Source organism: Aythya ferina (genome assembly GCF_964211825.1).
Source record: "Aythya ferina genome assembly, chromosome: 2".
NCBI lineage: Eukaryota > Metazoa > Chordata > Aves > Anseriformes > Anatidae > Aythya > Aythya ferina.
This window is the reverse complement of record NC_140297.1, coordinates 125,781,885-125,805,797: the sequence shown is the minus strand read 5'-3', so window position 1 is coordinate 125,805,797 and position 23,913 is coordinate 125,781,885. Positions and strand designations below refer to the sequence as shown.

Genomic DNA, 23,913 nt, shown 5'->3' with positions numbered 1-23,913 from the left:
GGAGACACTTACTTCCGTAAGTGTTTCAACCCTTTCCAAGAGCTCAGGAAAGGGAAGCTAGTTGCCCTTGCCCTCAGGAAGAGGTTGGGTCGGCAGAGCAATAGCTGCAACTTCTGGTCTTGACTTCTTTTTGCAGCAGAGGCAGTAACAGCAGTCACGTAGTGGGTTTCAGGGATTTAGTCCAGTCAACTTCACCGCCTCTGGCAATCTACTATTTTAGGCAACTTTATCACAGAATGGCCAAGGTTGGAAGGGACATCTGAAGATGACCTAGTCCAACCCCCCTGCCAAGCAGGATCACCTAGAGGATGTTGCACAGGATGGCATCCATGCAGATTTTGAATATCTCCAGAGAAGGAGACTCCACAACCTCTCTGGACAACCTGTTCCAATGCTCTGTCACCCTCACAGTACAGAAGTGCCCCCTCATATTCATCCAGAACCTCCTGTGTTTCAGTTTGTGCCTGTTGCCTCTGATTCTGTTTCTGGGCACAACTGAAAAGAAGAGACCGGCTCCATCCTCTTGATACCCTCCCCTCAGATATTTATACACACTGATGATGCCTCCCCTCAGCCTTCTCTTTTCAAGGCCCAGATCTCTCAGCCTGTCCTAGTATGACAGGTGCTCAGTCCTCTAATCATTTTAGTAGCCCTCCTCTGGTCTTGCTCTGGTAGTTCTATGTCCCTCTTCTATTGGGGAGCCCAGTACAAGTATCTATGCCTAGAACAAGCATTAAATGATAGATGTACAAATTATATGTCTGTTTATAAACTTGTGTACACATAGCAAGATTTTGCTAAGAAATATAAGGATCTTTAATTTTCCTTATTATTTTTATTTTTCCATGTAATTCAATTTATCTGTTCCTTTTTTCCTATGCACATGTCTGTGGAACTGAAAAATCAAAGCTGGTAGCCATGGGTCCAAACCGGTAAGAAAATTGTGTAAAAAACATAAGAAAGTGCTGCAAAATTTATTACACCTCTCTGTTCACTACTGTGAAGAGAAGTAGAAAGGAGGCTTGAGTGAGAAGCTGAAAGCAATGGCTACTGAAGTTCTGCTCCTCATTCCCTTTGTCCAATATCCACAAATGCTCTGTGAGCTTCTGGCAGTCCATGTTCTCAAAGATCTTTAGGAATTAAACAGGAATTCTCTATCTGCCAACTGCTTTGATAACTCTGATTTGAAATATACTAAGTGTATTATAGATTTTTGATTGTTTAGTATTTTTAGCTTTACTAGCAGTTAGCTGCCTGAAAGACTGCAGGATCAGTCTGCATTGTCATTTTCCTTTTTTCTTTAATACTGCCCAACAAATATTTAACAAAAACTTTGCCAAAAAATACTCACTCATCTTACCAATCCTGTGCTATAAACAGGATTGCTATGAGTGGACAGAAATTAATGTTTCCTCTTACATCTGTCTGAAAGTTTGTAAAAACAAATAACTACTGTCTTTTCAAATAATTTGCGTGAGGGGAAAAAAAAAAAAAAAAGCAAGCCCTTCTTTAACTTGTATTCAAATTTACGATGCAATACAACTAGCTCCAAAGTTCTTATTATATAAATTGTCAAAAATTGTTAAATTTTAAGATAAGAGAACTGATGAAAATATCACCACACATAATACTGCATTATTTTTTTAAAAAAACACAGTTTAAATAGACATATCTTTATCAGTTTCCAAGTAAACATTACTGAAAACCTGAATTATAGTTGAGATGTTATATCAAATTTCATAATAAAATTTAAAATTTAAATGATTTTGTTCTGTCCATTTTGTAATATTGTATATTATAAAACTCTTAAAATGGATATTTAACCATTAAAGAAATATTTAAGGATGTACAGACATAGTTTATAATGACTGAGCTTTCAATGGAAGCTATATAAGTTAGGCCAATACAGTATGTGTTCCCATGAAATGACAACAATAGATTTCTAAATATCACCATTCCTGGAATGAAAAAAAATAAAACTTCCATAGAACTGAATATTCAGAAGGGATAGGCAAATTAAGCTTTTCTTGTTTAGGATGACATTGCTGGCAAGCAAAACTTTAATCTTTACGTACAGTCTAATTTTTACCAAACTATTCTTAAAACTTACAGGATTTCCCATAAGGGAAGATACTTACAGATCCTGACGCTTGAGAGGCACTCTCAAATTCATCAATATCTTCCGTAAGTGTTTCAACCCCAGGTACTTGAGCTGTTCCACAGAGGTAGAAGAAACATAAATCACACTAAATAATTAACTGGTAGTCACTTTGAAAATAAAATATGTATACATTAACTGCTGGGAAGGCAAATGTAGCTACCATACAAGTACTACTTTTCAGTTAACACTTCATTGGATTTTAATTTATGACTAATTTTAATTTATAAGCTTAATTAAATGAGAAACTGTATCTCTAACATGAACAGAGTGACAAGCAAACTTCCTTCTGCTGCCAGATGTTTTGTAGGTTATTATTTTTCTATTAAAACTAAAAACTGTTTGTCCTTTGCACAATGGAGTAGTGGATCCTCAGTTTTAATAAACTCTATTAAAGCAAATGTAATTGATTCAATTAAACAAGTTAGGATATAGTTAAAATGTTTGAAATAAGAAGTTTCAGTCATTTTAGGCAACGTTTAAGGCTATGCAGGCTATAATTTTTACCCATAATGTCACATTTGTAAAAAAACAAAATTTGCTGAGCAATCTAGAATTTTTTGGTTTGTTTTGGTTTGTTTTTTTTTTTTTTTTTTTTTGTCTGTCACATATGTAATGACTTAAAAGACAGTTTATTTACATGTAGCTAGAATCATAGAATATCCTGAGTTGGAAGGAACCCACAAGGATCATTGAGTCCAACTTTGGCTTCACACAGGACCACACAAAAACTAGACTATGTGTCTGAAAGCATTGTCCAAACACTTCTTGAACTTTGGCAGGCTCGGTGCCATAACCGCTGCCCCAGGTAGCCTGTTCCAGTGCCCCAGCTCCCTCTTGGTGAAGAACCTTTTCCTAATATCCAGCCTGAACCTCCCCTACCTATGTCAGAGAAAGCAATTTCCAAGTAACATGCTATGCAGTTTCACTGTTTGCTTGTCAGTCCAGTAGGCAATTTGATGCTGTTCATAAACCATCTAAAAACCAAGATGCCCTGATCTTCCCTAAGTTCTGCTGCTATTCAGAGGACACTTAGCAGGGAGGTTCTTATGTTTCTAAAGTGCCCTAATTTGTCAAACATCTCAGATTATACTTCTTATAAAAACTGAACTGTACTGAAATACAGCAACTGTGGTTACCACATTCATTGCATTTGCAATACTGCTGTATTTCAGTACAGTTCAGTTTTTATAAGTATAATTTGCAATGAATGTGGTAACCAAATGAAAGTGGAGGAAGAAGAGGTGACAATGATGCAGTGTTGAGAAGTGGTCAGAGAACTGTTCAGGATTTTAGAGATGATGCCACATTTTTGCCACTGCTGTGTCTGGTTCACAACCCTAATTCCCAAATACTTTCATCCTTTTTAATTTTTTACTTTAGTCATGTAGTTCATTCTGGAATAGAACTCTATGTGTTAATTACAATCCTATTTCTATTGAATATTCCTTATTTCAAACTTTCCCCCACATCCAAATGCCTGTTTTGAACTTTAAATTTTATTGTCACTTTAAAGGAAAGACAAACTTTGAAGCTACATATCCTTGTATTTTCACATGTATCAGGTGGAAAGGTGAGCTGGTTAACTACAACTAATATAAACCAGTAACTCTTGTTTGATAGGGAATTAAGTATGATGTGAAATTTGCTTAGCAAAATTTATTTAGCAAACAAAATATTATGTATAACAGCATAATCTGTAGATCTAACAACAGAATGGAATAGGAAATGCATACCATGGCATAGCACAGTATAACCCATCAGTTTCGGTCCAAATACATTGTTCCAGGAAGAGCCACAAAACAAGTCTTTGTCCACACCTCAGAAATATGTAGTGTTGCATACTGCATTGAAAAGTAGCTCAGGTTGCAAACAGCTTTTTTCAGATATGCTAGGCAGTTTTAAAAGTTTAAAGGTCTATGCTTTACATTCACCCGACATTCTGAGTTTACTCCCTAATGAGGTATTGTATTTTAAACCTTCTACAAGAATGCACTGACTGCAAAGATCTTATTTGCAATTTCTTTCCTGCCTCACATCATGGCTCTCACTCCAAGGGTATTGTACTTGCCAGCAAAAGAGACTGAAACAAGTGAAACAAGATCCTACAGTACTTATAGGCAACTGGGAATAAATGAACACATGCTTTTACTGATACTATCTCTTTATATAAGTTTATAAAAATACACATTTTTATATGACCTGTACACTACCCCCACACTGAGAAGAATATAGAGGCTGACAGACACAAACTTTTACCAGATCAGTCCTGTTGCAGTGTCTATCTTTTAAAACCTCAGCCCTATCTGTATAGAACAAGAGGAGGACTTGCTGGAGGACTGATCCATGAGACTGGACTTGTACTGTTATCTACACAGGAAGTTTACAGTGCAGTCACAAAAGTTGCCTCTACTAATAAAAATCAGGAGCCTAGCTATTGAATTCTTCCCTTAGTTATTTTCTGTGAAATGGTCCAATGGGAAAGAGAAACAGTTTTGATGGGTATCATTACACAATAAAAAGAAACAGCAGCATTAGAGCATCTTGTGCTGTCCAATCTCAAGACCTGATTCCTGTCTCTCATTTTTACTGCTTAGATCAGACACAACTCTGCTCAATTCAGCAGGATTGCACTAGAGGGAAATCAGTGCAGTGGTTAATTAGAGTCAGGTCCAGATTGTCAGTTGAGTCAGTATTGTGCCTGATGTTGCAGGTGATCTTCTTATATAGTCTATTGCATTGACTTTATTAGGTGGAATTGCTTTAATAAGGCTTACGTATAAGAGCTGTTAGATCAGATGTGCAGCCAATTACTTCTGAACCTGGTTCATCTGAAATCCACAAGAGAGATGCTCCAGATCAAACAATTTAACAATTTCTCACTAACCCATCAAGGAAAACTGCCTCAACTATACTATGCATTAGCACCTTGCTTGCATAATCCTGAAAGAATGGTTTACATCAGCACTTTGCAATTTATAGTTTTCTCTCAGTGAGGTCATTGGTACAGATAAGCAAGAGTAGAAAATAAACTCTAATAAACTTGGGAACCAAAACCTGTTAATCTTTTTTTTTTTTTTTTAATGATATAATACATTCTTAAGAAGACATAACTAAAATTTAAAGTGCAACTGGATGCTTTGGTTATTTAGGGTTTTCTAACAATATCTTTAAAAGTCTCTTTTATCATCTTCTTCACATACATAATATTTATTGGAAATAAATATTTATTTATTGGAAATAAATATTAAATACACAGAAAACAAGTAGTGTACTGCATTTATAGGAAAGATGGAATGGGCAGCTGCCTGAGTTTTGCACCTGTTTGTATTCTGTGCCTGCTTGCAAAACACGGATCTGTTTTTGTTTGTTTTATCAAAAATTAATACTAGCCAACATCTTAGGAAAAAATATACTTTGAAAGGCTGAACATTTCTGAGAGACCCTCTTGACAGAAATTTGGTAGTACCTTACTGTTGACCTCAGTCTTTCTGCCCTAGAAGCTGTGCTATTTTCTAGCTATATAGCTAATGGGTTCATGTATATTCACAGACATGAAACAGACATGGTTATAACATGAATCTTGTTGCCTCATCTACCTTTTCTTTAAGTGAAAATGTTCTTCCTCTTTACTATTACCATACTGACTACAGAGTATTCAGAGATATATTAAGTGGTTAAGTTAGATGGCTATAGCACTACTGTGGTCCACACTATGCAACCACAAAATATTCATTTGCTTTGTTAGACGTATCTAACAGCATCTTTGAACACCTTCCTTCATCCTGGTGCCTTTGCCACCTAGCAACAGGTGGCAAATTTTACTGACTTTCTGCTCCCAGTAAATACAAATGAGCCTACAGTTTCAGGGAGTGATGGCAGATTAGGTATAATTCTTCTACAAGAACAAGGGTACACAGGAAGGGAAGAGGAAGGCAGAGACCTGTTCAAAACAAATTGTTTCGTATTCAATTCTGCATATGCCATAATCTATCCCAAACAAGCCAGCACCATTTCCCTTTCTTGGGATTATTCAAATAAAGTAAGAATTTTGCTTTCCTTTCAAAGGGTTTAAGTGCAGTCATTAATCTGTCTTTCTTGTTGATAATCCTCATCTAACTTGTAAGAACTTAATATTTTGAGATTTTTATTCCCTCTCTCTATATATATATTTATAAAGTCATCAGTGGCAGAGGACAGGAAAAACAAATGGCATAACTGCATTAAGCCTTTAATCTTTAAAGACACACTAGTTACTAATGTTGACATATGTTGCTTTACAAATGTGGTAAATGAACAAAATGTCAGGTTGATGTCTTACCTAATAGCATTAAATAGCAGACATTTAGTAGGACGATTAAAAATAAAATAATAATAAAAAACCTTAGTTATGATTTGTTTTGCATTAATTAATCAACATGGCTAACATGTCTGCAGCTGCTGAAGACTAAACTGTAAATCAAATCTTTCAATTAATGGACTCAGCTGGTCCTGCCCAGGAGTACAGGAATTGATTGAAAGATTTATCTTTGCAGAATCTCTGTCCAAACATCTATTCCTTTCTGTCTCCATTTCCAGTGACAAGATAAAGTTAATCTTCATCAACTTAATCTTTTATAAGAAAGCAGGGCATTCTCTGACAAGATAGCCCTTAGGAAGTGCTTTTTCCATTAGATTTCAGGTGTTCTGTTCAACAACCAGAGCAGAAATTGAAATAGGGCTGTGTCCTGACTGCAAATTACCACAACATATACTTATGTTGATATAAGGAGAAAAATTGTACTTCAGAGTTTTTGTATAAACTCCTTTATATTGATTTTTTAATTGTCAGTGGTGCTCTGAGAGATCAGAGAGGCATTTCTGATACTTAGTTTAAAAGCGGAGGAGAAATTATTTATTTTTCCTATATATTGTTTGAATCCTGTGGCTGTATTTGTACTATTAAATTAAATATTCCAAAGACCATTCTTCATCACAGAGGCCAGATGGCAAGGAACAGCCCATGTTTATGTTATTAAGCTATGTCACATCCAAAATACTGTGCTAACATACAAACTGTCTGCTAAGGATGAATACTGACCCCAAATACGCCTTCTTTTGTGGTGCTAATCGGCCACAGCCAAGAACATGTCATGGACTCTTCTAACATATTTAAATGTAAATGATTGAGTTCATGTGCCCAGGAACACCCTCTGGAAATGTTTAATCTTCTTTTACAGACATAAAATTTACTCTTAAATTCAAGATAGTGGGGTGGGTTTTTTTGATGGGCACCAAGTATTTATATAACTCACCATCAGAGTCTGACATTGCTGGCTCAGATGTTTGAGATACCATGGAGACATCTTCTGGCCTTTCTGCCATATTATCTCCTTGCAATCTAAATTGTGGAAAAACAGAACAAAAACATATGCAATCACATTCCATAGATAAGACACATAAGAATGTTAACTGACTACATACCTCTCAACACCACTGACCTAATTAAAAGAGTGGCTTTGCTGAGAAGTCAGCATCCATGGTCCAATCATATCATTCCAGATTGTTTAATAGCCAAAACCTGACTCTACAAAACAGTCAACTAAATCCTACCTTGCATATTTATACAAGACTCATTTTAACAACAATGGATTTTCAGTGGTATCACATATATATGAAACTCTGCAAGCATCCTTCACTACGTTCAAAAATATTTGAACTGGACAAGATTGTACTGAGTGTCTGTGTCGATGAGTTAGCAGCAGGGTGGCGGCAGGGTTGTCCTCAGTGAGAAGATGCCAGGGGCTGCTCCGTGCAGGACACAGATGGTTCTAGCTGGCTCCAGTGGACCCACCACAGGACAAAGCTAAGCCTGAAAGCCAAGACAGTGGCACCTCTGAGAAAATGCATTTAAGAAAGAGGAAGATATGCGAGACAGGTAGAGGAAGAGGGAAGGCGTGGGAAAGAGCAGTAGGAACATCACAGTAAGAGAAGGAGGTGCTCAAAACACTGGAGCAAATATTTCCCCAAGCTTGGTGTGAAGACCATGCCAGAGCCAGCATCCATTGCAGACTGTGGAGGACCTACATGGGAGCAGGTGGATATTTCCTGAAGCAATCATGGCCCATGGAGAGCCACAACGAAGCAGCACAGAGAAACTGTTACAGATTGACCACAACCCCCATTTCCCCTACACTGCTGGTGGATGGGAGTAGAGGAGTCTGGAATGAAGAAGTGAAGTTGAACCTGGGAAAAGGGGGAGGAAAGGTGTGATTGTAATATTACTATTCTTGTTTCTCTTTAGCCGAGTCAATTTCAATTGGCAATAAATTCAATTAATTTTCCCCAGGTTAAATTTGTTTTGCCCACGACAGTAACTAGTAAGCAATCTCCCTGTCTTAATCTCAACCCACAAGCTTTTTCACCAGAATTTCTGCCCCTTTCCTGGTGAAGGCAATGAGTGAACAAGCAGCTGAGTGGGCTCTTAGCCAAAGTTAACCCACTACAAGTAAATACACACAAGAGTATTTCCTCCCTTTTAAAAGAAAAATCCAGACTTTATTGAAGGTATCGTCTTCATGCTTTCCTCCTGCATCGGCTGACTGCAGTGCCTTGGCAGTAATTTACAAAAATAAATCTGTTGTTTTTCAAATGAGTATCCCAAGAGTCCCACCATACTTCTTCAGGTTCCTATGAATCCTGAATACAGATTTTACTCTGAAGAGATGGTCTATAGTGCTTAACACAATATAACTGCCATTTACATAAAATTTATTTTAAGTTGAATTTATTCAGACATGAAAAGAATAAGAAAAATGCAAGCCAGTTTTGCAGAGCCCAGGAATTATAAGAATGCACTGAAGTAAAACCTTGGGGAAAGAAATAACTCATCTCTTAAAAGAAGTTCCTTTCACTCTGTATTCTCACTCTCTGCATCTGCTTTACATGAGTCTTTGAATTAACCTTTGAAACCAAACAGAATCTCCATATTTGCCCTATCCGAATTTCACATTTTATGACTTGCACATTTATCTAACTTATATTCTAAATATTTTTTTCTCCCCAATAATTAAGTTTCTGTCCTTTTAGGACAGAAAACTCAGTATAAATTCATAATGACTCTTACCTGAGGAAGCAGTTCCATAGAACTCAAAACTCCTTAAGGCAACAAAAAGATAAAACTTAGAAGTTGTAAACCCAATTTTGAAAATGAATTCTATGAATCCCTTATAGCTGGTTTGTAATGCTCTACTTGCCAATTCTTTAAAAACTTAACTTATAAAGCAGGCTCTTCTAAAGACAACAGTAAAACAGAAACAAGTAGGTTTGCACTATTACCATAAAGATATTCAAACAGGGAGAAAAACTCCAAATGAAATAACCATGTAAGGGATAAAGACCTCAAAAATCACATCATTTGCATTTGCATTAAAACTGACCTGCATTACATACAGACACATAAATATTGCAAGCATGTATTCAAGTGTATAAGGATATACATGGAATCATAGGAAACAGAAGCAATGCACACTTGTCTGCAACAATTCTGATAATTTATCTGTGCTTAATTAAAAGGAAAATTAATCCAACTTTCTCTGCTTATATTGCACTCCCAAAAGATTATCTCTAGAAGTAGGTAGGAGCTGCTTCATTTATCCCTTCAGAATTCTACAGATTTTGTAATTCATTCCCATTATGAGATTTCATAAATATCCCTGCCCTCCCCCCCCCCCCAAGAAATCAGACATTAACTATTTAAAAGATTCTAATTTTATTCATGAAATTACATACAATTAAGTGGATCCTTTGCCTCATGACAACTTTGAAAAACCCAGATCACCTTCCTTTTACTTTCTAAAATCTACCTGTAAGTTCTTTTAATAGTGTAATACATGCTACTTCATTATGCCAAAAGCATTACACGTGGAGCTACTTACATAATTTGAATTCTGGCTATAAAGAAGTAGGGTCCCTGTGAGAGGAAGATTTGATCTCTGCAATACGCAAATCTTTGAAATGACATCTACTTTTTCTAACAGAGTTCACTATTCACACTAATATGTTCACTCAGACATATTTTCTAGCGATCTTGTCTTCTAATCCAACTGATTTTACTTAAGCAGAATATATGGTGAAACATATCACTACTATCTGAAAGCTAGTCCTTCCCACAACTTGTATTTGACAAGAAATAAAAGTTGACAGTATCCAAAGTCCAGATGAGTTTATTGTTCTTCCTTATTGTAATCAGCTGTCATCATACTTCCCCATTCTTTTTATGCGACAGAATTTGTGGTCTTGTTTTCATATCTCCCTCATACCCATCAATATCCAACGTACATGAGACATTAAAAGGACAGCTTCTTGACATTATGGTAATTGCTGCTTTAGAAAGATGTGAGATGACTAGTTAGATTGATGACCCCACTTAGAAGCTGAAAAGAAAGAGACGAGATGACACAACAAAACAATTCCTTATTTGAATCCAAAATCTATCTAACAGCATTCTAAAATTACTAATTATAATGTGTAACTAATAAAGTATGGGATTAGTGGAGAGGGAAGGAGAGGATAATACTAGAGAACCTGTGATTTCTCCACTTGTACCTTCCCTAAAACTATGCAGTAGTCCTCCATCAGCTGCAGTTTCCAGACAATAGGGCATTGGAATTAAACTATAATTTGGAAAGAAAACTAAGAGAAAACAGTTAAGGAAGCTGAAATATTTTTTTTCTTCCATGACTTAAAGTTGGCATGCATTTTCAAATATGAAATTTGTGCATTTATGCCTAAGAAAACTGCTTTTTAACAGGTAAAACAAAGTCTCTCTTGGAGAGCAGCTATAGGTATGTCTGTATTTGAGTGTGCACATACAGATAGATGCAAAATAAATTCCTCTAGCACACTAAATTGCTAATGTCAGCATATACTACGGTTGTCTTCTATATCAACACTATTGTCATGTGATATTCTTAAAATTAGTAGCAAAAGAAATTGAAGTAAACTCCTTGTTTTGGCAGGATGCTACAGCAAAAATATTCACCAGTAATCACCATTCTTTCAATATTAGTGAATGAGAAAAAAAAAAATTACTTCCAAGATCAGATTCATAGAAATAATTGAAACCACTTAACCACAAGCATAGGTACTTTCTGACATCAGGGTATAATAAGAAGGAACAAAAAAATCCTGAACACAAAACAGAAATGTTTCTGATGCATGAATATTGAGATATATGCTCTTTAATATTTGCTGTTTTGTGTAAACTACCAGTTAAAAATACGTACATTATAAATTGCCTTGTGCTAGTTTATGGTAGAGGTTGTCATCTGGGAATTTTTCTGTGTTAAATTGAATACTAAACAGTATTCACCCTCAAAGGAGGGTGGTGGCTTGCTCACAGTCAGAAGAACTGGGGTTATATTTATATTAATACTATTCTGACAAACTGAGGTGCCAAAAAGAGAGAGAAATAAGAAGAAAATAAAATGAAACAAAAGCAGGGTTAGCATTTTTGGAAAAGCTCTTATATAATACCCAAACAAACAACTACAGGCAAACATTTTGAAATTACGATGTACATGCTGACCTTCAGATTCTGGTAAATGATTATGAGACTTTTTCTGTTTTAAAATACCAAACTAGAGATGAACTAATTGGCTCCAATTCTGATGTCCTCTAGGGGTGAACAACAGAAACCTTGAAATTCCACTTCGGAAGAAATCCTGAAATCCTGCTATTTCTAGACAATACAAATGTTTCTTCTGGCTTTTTTAGTAATAAAGAAAAGTTCCTTGAGGGGTTCTAAGAAGGTAAAGGGCACTCTCCAAGGAAGAAGTGAGAAATTACATGCCTGAGAACTGCAGCTCTAGCTGTTCTCTCTGTTCTGCCCTGTGTCAGCTAAATTTTGTTGAACCAGGATAATTTCTGTAAAATATTCTGGTTTCTATGAATCATTATTTCCTAAAGAACACACATTTCATTGGAAAATTCCTGATCTGTTTTGCTGAAGTCTCTGCTGACAATGTTTAGAAAAACGTTGTGAGAAGTAGGGGAAAGTTCAGCAAACAATCTTACAGCAAAAAGAAGCAAAGTCATTTTCACATTCACCCAAGATCAGTGTACACTTTTAAGGCTACAATCACAAAGAAAAGTTGTCAGTTCTGAAAAAAACAGATGTAGCATCATGTTTGCATTGGACTCTAAACTAAGGATACTTTATTTTGTTGAATCACTAATTTTCCTTAAATTACTTCAAAGCAGGATAACTATCTTGTTGAAAAAAAAAATAAATCCTAATTCTTCAGTGTTTTATGTTAATTTTTTTTAGGAAGTAGTTATTAATTTGGCTCAAAATAAATAAATAAATATACATTTTGTAAGATTAAAGAATATCCCAAACTTATTCACGGAAGGAAGATGATGGTTTTTTTTTTTTTTTTGGTAAGCAAAGCAAATCTTAGTCAAGTTGAGGACTTTTTGGTTTTTATTTTCTTCAAGTCATCTACTTCTTTTCTGTAATTTTAAACACCAGATTTTCATCTGACATCTCTGATAACACCATAATACTGAATTATAATTTCCATAAAGCAAATATAATATCTCAATACAGTAAATATATATTCATAACTTCAGGGACATTAATAGCAACAGTGATCAGACAAGCAAAGTCTTGAAAGCCCCCGCATGCTTTTAGGCTACATCGAATGTTTTCTTGCACCTTTCCCTAGCAACCTTAACACCACAATACTTCATAATCATCTGTCCTGACTTGCCTATAATATAGTTAGCTTTTTTCATTCTTTCTTCCCAAACATACTGATCCAAATTCTGATCTCATGTACCCTGACTTACTGTCTCTACAATTTCTGCACTCAGTTATACTGGTGTAAAATCCAATGCTTCACCAGCACCTAAATATAATGCCAGGAATTTCTGACTGATTCCATTTGTTCTACTAACGTATTTTGCAAAAATAAAAATGTCAGAACTGTGCCAGCAAAATTCTTAGTTTATCAACAGGTGAGGATTAAAAAAATAATAAATAACAATTCTCCGGTATAGACTGTACCAGTTAATATAATGACAATATTCTATTAAATAAATATTATTAAGCAATATACAGGCAAAGTACTTTTCTGCTAGTAAAACTCTCCATCTGTTTTAACTACATACTCTAGCTTCCTAATGAAGATTAGGTTTTGAAAGAAGTTAATACAAATTTCAAGTCAAGAGACTACGGAAGAAAAATGTCCTAGATCTATGGGGAAAATAACAGAGGATTGTGAATTCAGTGAGTTATGAAAGCGGCTGGCACTTCTCAAGCTTCAAATAATAATGGGAAAGCTCTGCAACATGTCACCTTGTAATATTAAAAAATCAGTGTCATAGCTCCTGTTTTCAGCATAGACCAAAATACAGGAAGCATCAGCATTGAAGAGAAATGAATCATGATGACTATTGGATTATCCTGCAGAACATTATCCAGGAAAGCAGACATTTCCAAAATTAAACTCTAAGAGCACATGAATAAATACAGGTATTTAGCAAAATTTCTGAATAAAATGTAGGAAAATAAACTTAGTAACAAATTCAGCATGTTCTCCAACTGAGATTTGTAATTCCTTTAAATGTATTTTAAATTGGTGGTGTAAAGCTCACAGGCAGGAGTCTGTTGTTACTATCACCAGTTCTGTTTTTGTCAGATATATAGCATTCAGATTTTTTGATCTAAGGTACCTAAAGCCTTTAGCCTTACCTAAAATAACTCAATTTCCATTGATACTAAAAGGATCAAAATCTGTTCCTTACTTTTGCACTCAAGGACACTATTTCTTAGTGGTTGCACACTGAAACACAGCAAATGATCTGCAGATTCGTAGAAGCTGCAGTTAAAAATGGATTCTGGTTGTAGTCCATTCTCTTTCTGCAAATTAAAAGCATTATTTTACAGTCATTCTTCAAAGACTTCTGTGGAAAGTTGCCATATCACCAATACATAATTCATATCCATAATATTTTTGGCTGGTAAAACTAGAATATTCACTTGCTGAGCAAATTTATACATTGATACAGCCTGCAAAATAATCTTTTCTGTGTGCTGTTTGCCTTTTCAAAATGCCTGAAAGCAGGTCTTTGTGCATTTAAATAAGTACACTCTGCAACTATTTCTGAAGAGAACCCAAAGTGGAAATATATTTCCCAGAGTAAGGAATCCATAAAGAGACTGAATTATCTAATCCTTTTACAAGATGGGGAATTAAGCCATTCTTACGGCAATCTTTTATCTGCTGCTGGCTTCAAACCATTATCTCACAGGAGAAAAATTACAGTCTTTGTCAGTCCTTTCAGCCTTAACACTCTTTCTTCCCCTGTGAACCATTTTTTCCAGGACTTGTGAAAGAGTTGTATGTGTGTGTGCATGTGTGTCTTTAAGAGCTATATTAAACACTTATCCAGAGCCTAAAATTATGACCAACAAGCTTCCCTAAGCTCATGAGCTGCTGGTTTCCTCCCTTTATTGTTCTCATCCAGAAGCAACTGCTATCACTGATATACATCACAGTGTAGAACAAAACAGAAAGAATCTATAACCTTCACAATAAAGAATTAGCTTGCAAGGCACACATCAAAGAGGGTGAGGGAAAAGGAGGGAAAGCCTTGGGCTTTTTAAGTTATTGCAGCAGGGCTAAGTGTGTTTTGTCAGTGAAAAGAAAAAGAGTTCTACAAATGAAGGACAGGACGATATGGATGTCACCCTCTATTAACAGACAGTACAACAATTTTCAGGACTAGGCAAACAGAAAGTACTCTCAATTTCATTTTCAAATATGCTCCTACTGCTTACACTACTGCAGATCAAGACTAGCACATTCAAAAGAAATAAAAAGTCCTTAAAGTCTACTTTCCTTAGGATTATTTAACAGCATTTTAAAAAATGTTTACAAGTTTACCAACCCTGTCATTCCAGTTCTATCTTTCACAAGCAGCCTGATATTAAGAAAAATAATAATAATAAAAAGTCAATATAACTACAGATGACCAATAGTTCTTTGAAAAGATGTGACATGTCATTAATTCACAGAATCTTATACTGTATTTTGCCTAGAGAACCAAAACCAGATACTATTCCCTGTCAGTGAAGTTACAGCTACAGTAGGGCTATCTTTGGGTTAACCCCTTGCACCAAATGCCACATTGACAAAAGCAGTTCTGTCATAGGAACAATGCATTAGTATGTATGTACAAGACGTAATTTCCACGTAAATTTTATGTACTTACTATATTTCAAGTATATTTCAAGTACACAAATCTGTTTTCACAAATGTGCAAACGCTTATCTTTCTTCAGACAGAATTATTCCATTTCCCATGTACAGTCTGATGGTTATTTATGTCAAAAACAACTCTACCCTACACGTGCAGCCTTTAAGAAATTAAAGAGCTGTTAAATAAAAATTAGCTGTTATATAAAAATCAGTCATCTCTGAAAACACTATGTCACGCAAGGACACTGATATCCACTGTTCCCTTTAAAGAGATATATGCTTCATCTGAAAATAGTGGTTTCTGCACAGCTTATATAATTCTTGATAACAGACAGTATTTTAATTATCACAGTATTTATTACTTCAGGTAGATGAGACCTTGGTCATTCTTTTAAAACAGTAATTCATTCAGAGTTTGCCATGAAATTAATTAAGATTTGTGATTAAAAGTGATAATATCTTGTGCATTTCAGAAGTAAATCTTAGATCTAAGAACTCAAAAAAAAAAAAAAAAAAAAAAAAAAAAAAAAAGCATCATTTGAAATGAAACAGAAATTCTCAATTTTGCATATAGTAAGATGTCCAAAAGAAACACCATCCAGTGAAAGACTAGGCAATGCTTGCATAAAAGACAGATGAATGTGTTACCCCGAAAATTTAGCACATTGACCTACTAACTCTTAAAATTCCATTTTTGCCGTTTGTCTCTGATTAACCACTAGGACCAGTAAAAACTTTTCCTAGGTTCTTTTGCTCTTCAGTGTTTTTCTATTTTGGTAGAAGAACAAATAAGATGGTATACCATGTGGTATATATGCCAATATATATTGGTATACCATTCCAGAAAAGGAAAGATGAAGTGGCTTATTTTAGCTGTATTTAACACTGACAAAATCCAGTAGAGATAAAGAGGAGACAATTGTGTTGTTTTGTTTGTTTGTTTTTACATGTCAAGCCTGAGGAAACTGATCACTGCCCAGATTCAACTCAGCAAAAAAGATAAACTCTTGTGACTAATTTTTTTTTTTTTTGCCTGTTTTTCAGCACTTTTTTTTTTTTAATTTTTCACAATCCTTTTAGTTTTTCTATTTTTTTTTTCTAAGTAGCAAAAGGAAATATAAGTTTTTCTCCATAATTCTCCAAAATCAAGGGAAATTTTGAAAAGTTATAAAGCACTATTATATATAGTTTCATTAATTTATTTTAGAATCATAGTTGGAAGGGACCTACAAGGATTATCGAGTCCAACTCATGGGTCCTCAAAGGACCACCCAGAAAAAAATAATAATAAATAAATCAGACCATGTGTTTGAGAGCATTTTCCGAAAGCTTCTTGAACTTTGGCAGGCTCAGTACCATGACCACTGCCCTGGGGAGCCTGTTCCAGTGCCTGACCACCCTCTTGGTGAAGAACCTTTTCCTGATATCCAGCCTGATTTTCAACTCTTAAAAGGAAAAAAGATGCAAATTAAACACTTAAACTGTTTGGAAAACATAGGACAAGGTCTGTGAAGCTAGCACAAACAATCATGAGGAAAATTCATCTCTTTCAAACAGGAGGTCCAATAAAATTAAGGTTACAAAAAAGAAAATAAAGGGGAAAAGATTGCAAAATGGTAACACAAGTCATCTGGAATGTTTTGCACTTCCTCTTTAAGAATAGCCACTTAGAAACAGTACACAGACAGATAGCTAAAATGAAATGCAAGACAGCAAAGAAAAAATTATGTATACATAATCAAAAGTTTTGGTAACATTTGAAGACAAACTTCTTAACAGTTCATGAATGAATTCCAATCAGAAAATTTTCCCCACAAAATGACATCTGTACCAAACACTTTAATTTGGAAACATTTTTTTTCACTAAAAACTTTGAAGTCATTTGTTCTCAAATTTTAAGAATGTTTACAATTTATTTGTTATTTATTTAAGTTACAATTACAATTTATTCTCCTCAAATCTCCATGTCTAGTTATGGAATCCACCTTTTTTAGGTTATTCTCCATAAAACATTAAATTAGGAAGTAAAGTCTATAAAGAAAAGGGGGGATTTAAAGACATCTTTTAAAGTCACACACACAGGGCTTTACTCCCAATTCTGTTAGGAGTAGATATTTCATACCCCAGTAATCAAGTCCTATTCTATCTAATTCCATCACTTCTTGGTTTACATTAACACTGCAGTTAAAGTGATGAGTCTAATTATGCAAATGTATCCATCCGAATCACCTTTAAAACAGCATCTGCATATGTTGTCAACTGTATAGTTTTGACAAGACACGTAGCAGCTAAGGAATTTTTGCATGAGCAGAAATTTTCCTTTCAGTGTAGGCATGGCTTTTACCATCTCACCAAGATACCAGGTAACATTACGCATTCTCAGGATAAGTGGAGAGCAGTACATAGAGTTTTAACATATTTTAGTACTGCATGCATTTTCCAGTTTTTTGTTTTGTTTTGTTTTGTTTTTTGTTTTTTGTTTTTTTTTTTTTGAGTGTAACACAGCAAAATGGCTCAGCCTGGAAGAGAAGACCTCACACTCACACTGAACAGCAGTTCGCTGAAAGGGCAGGAGAATTATCTACAGGGATAGAGAGCTGCCCAGAGAGGTTGTGGAGTCTCCTTCTCTGGTGATATTCAAAACTCGCCTAGATGCCATCCTGTGCAACATGATCTTGCTTGGTAGGGGGGATGGACTAGATGATCTTCAGATGTCCATTCCGACCTCGGCCATTCTGTGGTTATGTAGATTGCTTGGTCTAATTTGGAAGAATATAAAACTGGATCACCTGGTAAAAAACATACCAGCAGAAAACTCTGCATCCTCCCTTTTTCCAGAATCTATTACATCTGTATGTGTTGTCAGAGGTTGCCCCTCTTCTTTATCTCACTTCATCAGACTCTATCCCAATGCTGCATGGTGCAGTACCCATTCCATGGTAGTTTCCCATCCTCAGACATGGAATTAGTCTGGGGTTACATACCCAGACAAGAAGGAGAACTCATCCCATTTCACAAGACAAGTCAGCCACCCCAATTGTTTCTGTGAAGGGAATACAATGACAATGAGAGCAGACTAACCATAAACAATAAAAATGAGATCTAATGCACAGCTGAAGTTGAAGAAGCTCAGTAGGCTTCCTCCCTTCCCTTGAGGAAGCCTTCCAAGAGCCCATCTTTCTAAATGCAGTCATTTGTTAGTGTTTATGATCTTCCTCAAAGAGGCATCTGCTGTCATTAATTTCTCTCTTTGTTGTCTGAAGTTTCAGTAGTGTTGTCTGTAGACAGTACATACAGTAACATGCCTTGTTTAACAGCAGTTTCTTCTCTAATCACAATAATCAATTTTTCTGCCTTTACTAGTTAAATAAGATCCACTTGTCAAGTTTCAGGCATTATTTTCTGCCCAGCTCATTAGCAAATTTTCCAGCAAATGCTGCTTAAAGACCTCAGGTCTCATTATTATTGTTACAGCTTTGTTATACTTAGATAACTCTGATGCTCCATAGGACAAGAGGGAATGTCCTCAAGTTACACCAGGGGATGGTTCAGGTTGGATATTAGGAGAAATTTCTTCTCAGAAAGAGTAGTTAGGCATTAGTCCAGGTCGCCCAGGGAGGTGGTGGAGTCATTGTTCCTAGGGGTGTTTAAGGAAAGGTTGGATGTGATACATTTAACATTTAGTTAGTTTAGTGGGTAATATTGATGATTGGGAGACAGTTGGACAGTTGATTTTGGAGGTCTTTTCCAACCTTAATGATTGTATGATTCTATAAAGCATCTCCATACACTCTTACTCTGTAGCAATCCAAAATGTCTAAGATTAACACCAGAGAATTCCCTGACCGAACAATTTATTTCTGTTACTTGCTAGAGATATATCATGACCAACTCAGACAATTGTTGAATTGTTGAAACACTATTCTGCAATTTATGACAAATTTATGGAACTTCATGGCTTTGGCAGATTCATTTTTTTTTTCCCTAGCTGGTTCCTTCATTTCTCTTCTCTTTTCCTCCCTACTTTCATGGTCCTTATGGCAGTATGCCATGAAGATGTGCTTAACTTCCAGCTAGTTCAGAGCACCCACATGCGATTATTTTAATTTCACATAGTACAACGTGTATTTGATGACATCGCAAGTACACATGGAAGTTGTGAAGACCACACTGTAGAAAAGCAAACTTATAAAAAATATTCCTAAAATCCAACTGATTGAAGAAAAGTTGACTGGCTTTCGTAAATAAGCAAGCTAACTTGAAGACTTGTTGGGGAAACCAAATAAAAGGAGTTAGATACAGATGATGAGTAGGGCAACAATAAATTTGTTACAAAGGCAAACTGACATGAGACTTCTTGAATACTTTTTCCAAACCATGTTTTCAGAGAGGATCTGTAAATGGTAGCATGCACAGAGCACCTCATTTATCCTACATTGTCAACACAAGTTACTAACCTTGAACTGTACTCCACATCCCAATGGTGATTGGTAGAAAAGCCATGCTACTTTTTTAATGTATAGATTTATTTTGTTTGTACCAATATATATGATTTCTCTAATATGTTAAAAGGCCTTAGGACATTGTGCTTTCACTCTAGTTAATCTTAAAAAAATATATTAACTAAATGTATTGCATCTCAAACTTACATTTGTATGCAACTAGTGCTCCTTCCCAACATTCTTGTTCAGAAGCCTTCAAGCTTGTGGCACAGTATGTTTTCTATAATCCTATTTCTTTTTTAATCACATGCAACCCCTTTTTTGTATTCTATTGATGTTAAGAAGAATGAATGCAGCCCTTGCGCTATTAAAAACAAAAAGCTTCTTACTTCCAGGAATGCATTGGCAAGACTCCACAAGAACAAGATTTAACTTTTGAGCATGGCAGTGGGCATACAAGGCTAATGGGTGGTCCTCAAAAAAAAAAAAAAAAAAAGCCCTTAAACTTCATTCAATTGGCCATAGTAAATTAATATCGTCTTATGCCTGATCAAAGTCTTGCAAAACTCTCAATGTGCACACCATAAGATGTGAGAAAATATGGAAGTGCTGTTTGATTTTACAAATTGTCATTTACACCTTTGTTTAATACATAAGAGTTTTGCTTATGTTTGAGGGTGTCTTATGATTCATCAGACAAACCTGGAATTAATTTCTTTTGCCTGTATGTGAGAAAGGATTCACAAAATTGTGTTACAGAATAGGTCAGTCTATTCTCCATGTCAGTCTAACTAGCTGTGCTCCTAGACAAAGATGAAATTTTTATTATAAATGCTTTGCTCAAATGATCTAAATCCAGATTAGTTGTACTAAAATTGTCTTTGCTAATTTTCCCGACTAAATAGCAGGAAGCAAACATTCCACACACAGTTATTTTTGTAGCCCCTTTTTTCTGTATCTACGAACCTTGTTTTGTTCTACCTTGTGAATGATGTCACCCTTTTATTTAGATGACTTAATATGCTGCTTAATGTTCTCTGTAGTCCAAGAGCAGCTATGGGAATAACATTGTTCTGCAGCTACTTTCCCATTTGAAAAACCTCTTAAAGCTGTTATCCATCTGCATTTTGCTCACCGTGTGTGAAACATCTATACAGAAAACAGTAAGCTCTCTGTTTCTTACAGATATATTCCAGCCTACAAACCTATTTATGATCCAGGAGAATTAACCTCTCCTTTTATTTTTCCTTTTTTCAGAGATTTTGTGTATTTGTTGTTGTCGTCACTGTTGTTTGTTTGTATGACTGTTTTAATCATAAACTGAAAAAAAAAAAAAAATAAAAAAAAATAAAACAACAAACAACAACAACAACAACTTGGTGTGATAGCTTGAAAGAATCCTACATCTTTATCTCCTATATATCTGGGTGGAGTGCTTTAGCTTTTGTTAAAATTACTAATATGGACTGTGACAACTCTATCTATTATTTGAAGATGATCTGAAATTATCAGCATTCATGGTTAGATATTAGTTTCTAAAAAGCTTGATTTTGAAAAATATATATATATTTCTAATTCTGTTCACTCTCACTCTCATTTCTTACAATTCTTGAAAAAACTTTTACTTTTTTCTGAGAGACTTAAAGCTAGGGAGGATGTTTTGTCAAATACAGAGCCTCAGCTGCATTGCAGGTTTTCCCCACAATGTAAACTGTGTTTAATTTGCTTTGTAACAAATCCAATTTATAACTCTGCCTATAGCCACTCCCATTTGGAATTCTTTTTTAAGATCTTCCTCTGATACTGTGTTAAACACTGCATCAGAAAAAGTGGAGGTGAGTTCAAAAGGAAAGAACTGTTACTGTGCAGAATAACAGCTTAGTGAAAGTCATAGAAAACCAGCCATGTAGGACATTTAATGCTAGCTTGAACTAAATGTTAGTTGTGACTCAGGGAAACAAGGCCGTAATGACAAGGAAACAGGAAACCAGAAGCTGCTAATATTTTCCCCCTTTTATTATATTCCAGGATTTGGATCCTGATTTTTGTGTATATTTGAGCAGTAAGTGAAGAGCTAAATGAAGTCTGATGAGAAATATTTCAGCATGAGGGAAACAGCTGGTTCAGTCTACACTTCTCACAAGTCACTGCACTCCCTTGTTTAGCCCATTTGTAGGAAGCTATAGACTCCATGAAAATGTTAAGATATATTGCTGCACTGTACTTTACTGCAGGTGCCTTCAGCAGAATGAAGCACCCAAGCACTCCTCCCAGGCATAATCTACTAACGTAATCTATTTAAGTACCAGGGAACTCCTTCTTAGATGACAGAAGTCATCTGTCTAGATGCCTCTCAGAAAAGACCCACCATGTCCAAAGAAGTGAGGAAACTTCTGGAGGATGTATAATAGAAGGTAATTTGCCTGCACAATAAAATCAGGTCGGGACATTAAAAAAGAAAAAGGAAGAAAATAAGAAAGGAAAAGGAAAAGGAAAAGGAAAAGGAAAAGGAAAAGGAAAAGGAAAAGGAAAAGGAAAAAACGAAAAGGAAAGGGAAAGGGAAAGGGAAAGGGAAAGGGAAAGGGAAAGGGAAAGGGAAAGGGAAAGGGAAAGGGAAAGGGAAAGGGAAAGGGAAAGGGAAAGGGAAAGGGAAAGGGAAAGGGAAAGGGAAAGGGAAAGGGAAAGGTGACTGAGCTAGCATTATGCAAATACAAAAGTAAAATTAAACTCTTGTCGGAGCCAAGAAGAATGTTTCCTAACATCTGGAACACTGACAATCAAATTTGAGGTAAAAAGTCATATTCTTCCTACAGACAGCCAAAATACCTGCAGTAAACATGATTTGGTAGTCTGATTTGACAAGTCCTATTATCTACAGAATCCCCGCCGGCATTAATAGGTCCATTCATCTCAAATCAGTTTACACAATGAAAAAAAGGGAGTAAAATTAAGAGGAAAGACACCTGTTTAATTGTAGCTAGAAGTATGCATAGCAACAACTTATACTGACTTCTCTTTCAATTGTATTAAAATGTGCCTAAAATCAAATTTAATCATTTTCATACTTGTACAGTACAGCACCTAAGTTTGCTTAAAGGACATGAAAAAAAATGAAAACATAATTTCCAAAACAAATATACTAATATGTTCTGTATTATGACCTTAAAATAAATACCAGGCTTTTACATAACAATGGAGATAAATGCCAACACAGAGGGACCTCTACAGAGGTGACCCAAGTGCTCAGGTTCTGGTTTTATAACATGGTATTTTCAATGGCTATATCACAGTGTAACAGCAAATTGAATTCCTCATGGAAGTAAACAGAAAAAATATATATCTTTATGTTCCTGAAGCCATTTGCTTCAAGCAGTTCTCTCTGTGCACTACTATAACTGTTGTGAGAAAGCACTGGACAAATACACTATGGAGGTACCAACAGGACAGAGCTAACTGTACTGACAGCTGTCTTGAAGATGGGAAAGGTGTTCTCAAAGTGAGTAAATAGTATGGAATGTTCAAAAAGAATCAATAGATTTCTTCATCTTGAAGAATAAATGCTAATTTCCTCACAACTGAATACAACAGCAATACCCAATTCTCTCTTTAAATATCCAATGTTAATGATCCGATGGTCTATATTTTGATACTTCAGAAGTTTAAAGAATCTGCTGAACTGCAACAAGAGTGAAAAGAACCAGAGACAAGTAGGTATCATCTAGTTCCTCCCTAACTTCATTAAACAGGGTAGGGAGTGACATAAAGCTCTGCAGATGACATAAAACACTGCTTTGCATTCTTTCATAATGAGAGTGAAGTAAGAAAAGGGGCTTTTATGAGATCTTTCTCTTGCAACTCATATTTCAGACTGCAGAGTCATATAGTACAGCCAGTTAAAGGACAATAGCCAGGTTGCTGGGTTTGGCTCAAGAGCTCAATCCTTTGTTCCCTGGTGTGCAGGATTGAGAGGATATATAGTATTTTTGACACCTGCTGTTAGGAGCTACTATAGGGAATTTAAAATTTAATTAACCTTCATAGTAATCCATACAAGACTTTGTATAAAT

At 35.5% G+C, this 23,913-nt stretch overlaps 1 protein-coding gene across 4 annotated transcripts in view; it reads right to left on the bottom strand.

Annotated features, from left to right (window-relative positions):
- Positions 1-23,913, bottom strand: part of LOC311433186 (uncharacterized protein C8orf34 homolog) — a 170,267-nt gene that overhangs the window by 29,710 nt on the left and 116,644 nt on the right. For all 4 annotated transcript variants that reach the window (XM_084512074.1, XM_084512075.1, XM_084512073.1 and 1 more), the window contains 2 exons: positions 7,453-7,538; positions 2,139-2,212 (listed from right to left, as the gene is read on the bottom strand). In XM_084512074.1, the coding sequence (XP_084368200.1) occupies positions 2,139-2,212; positions 7,453-7,538 (160 nt within the window). The remainder of the gene's footprint in view (positions 1-2,138; positions 2,213-7,452; positions 7,539-23,913) is intronic.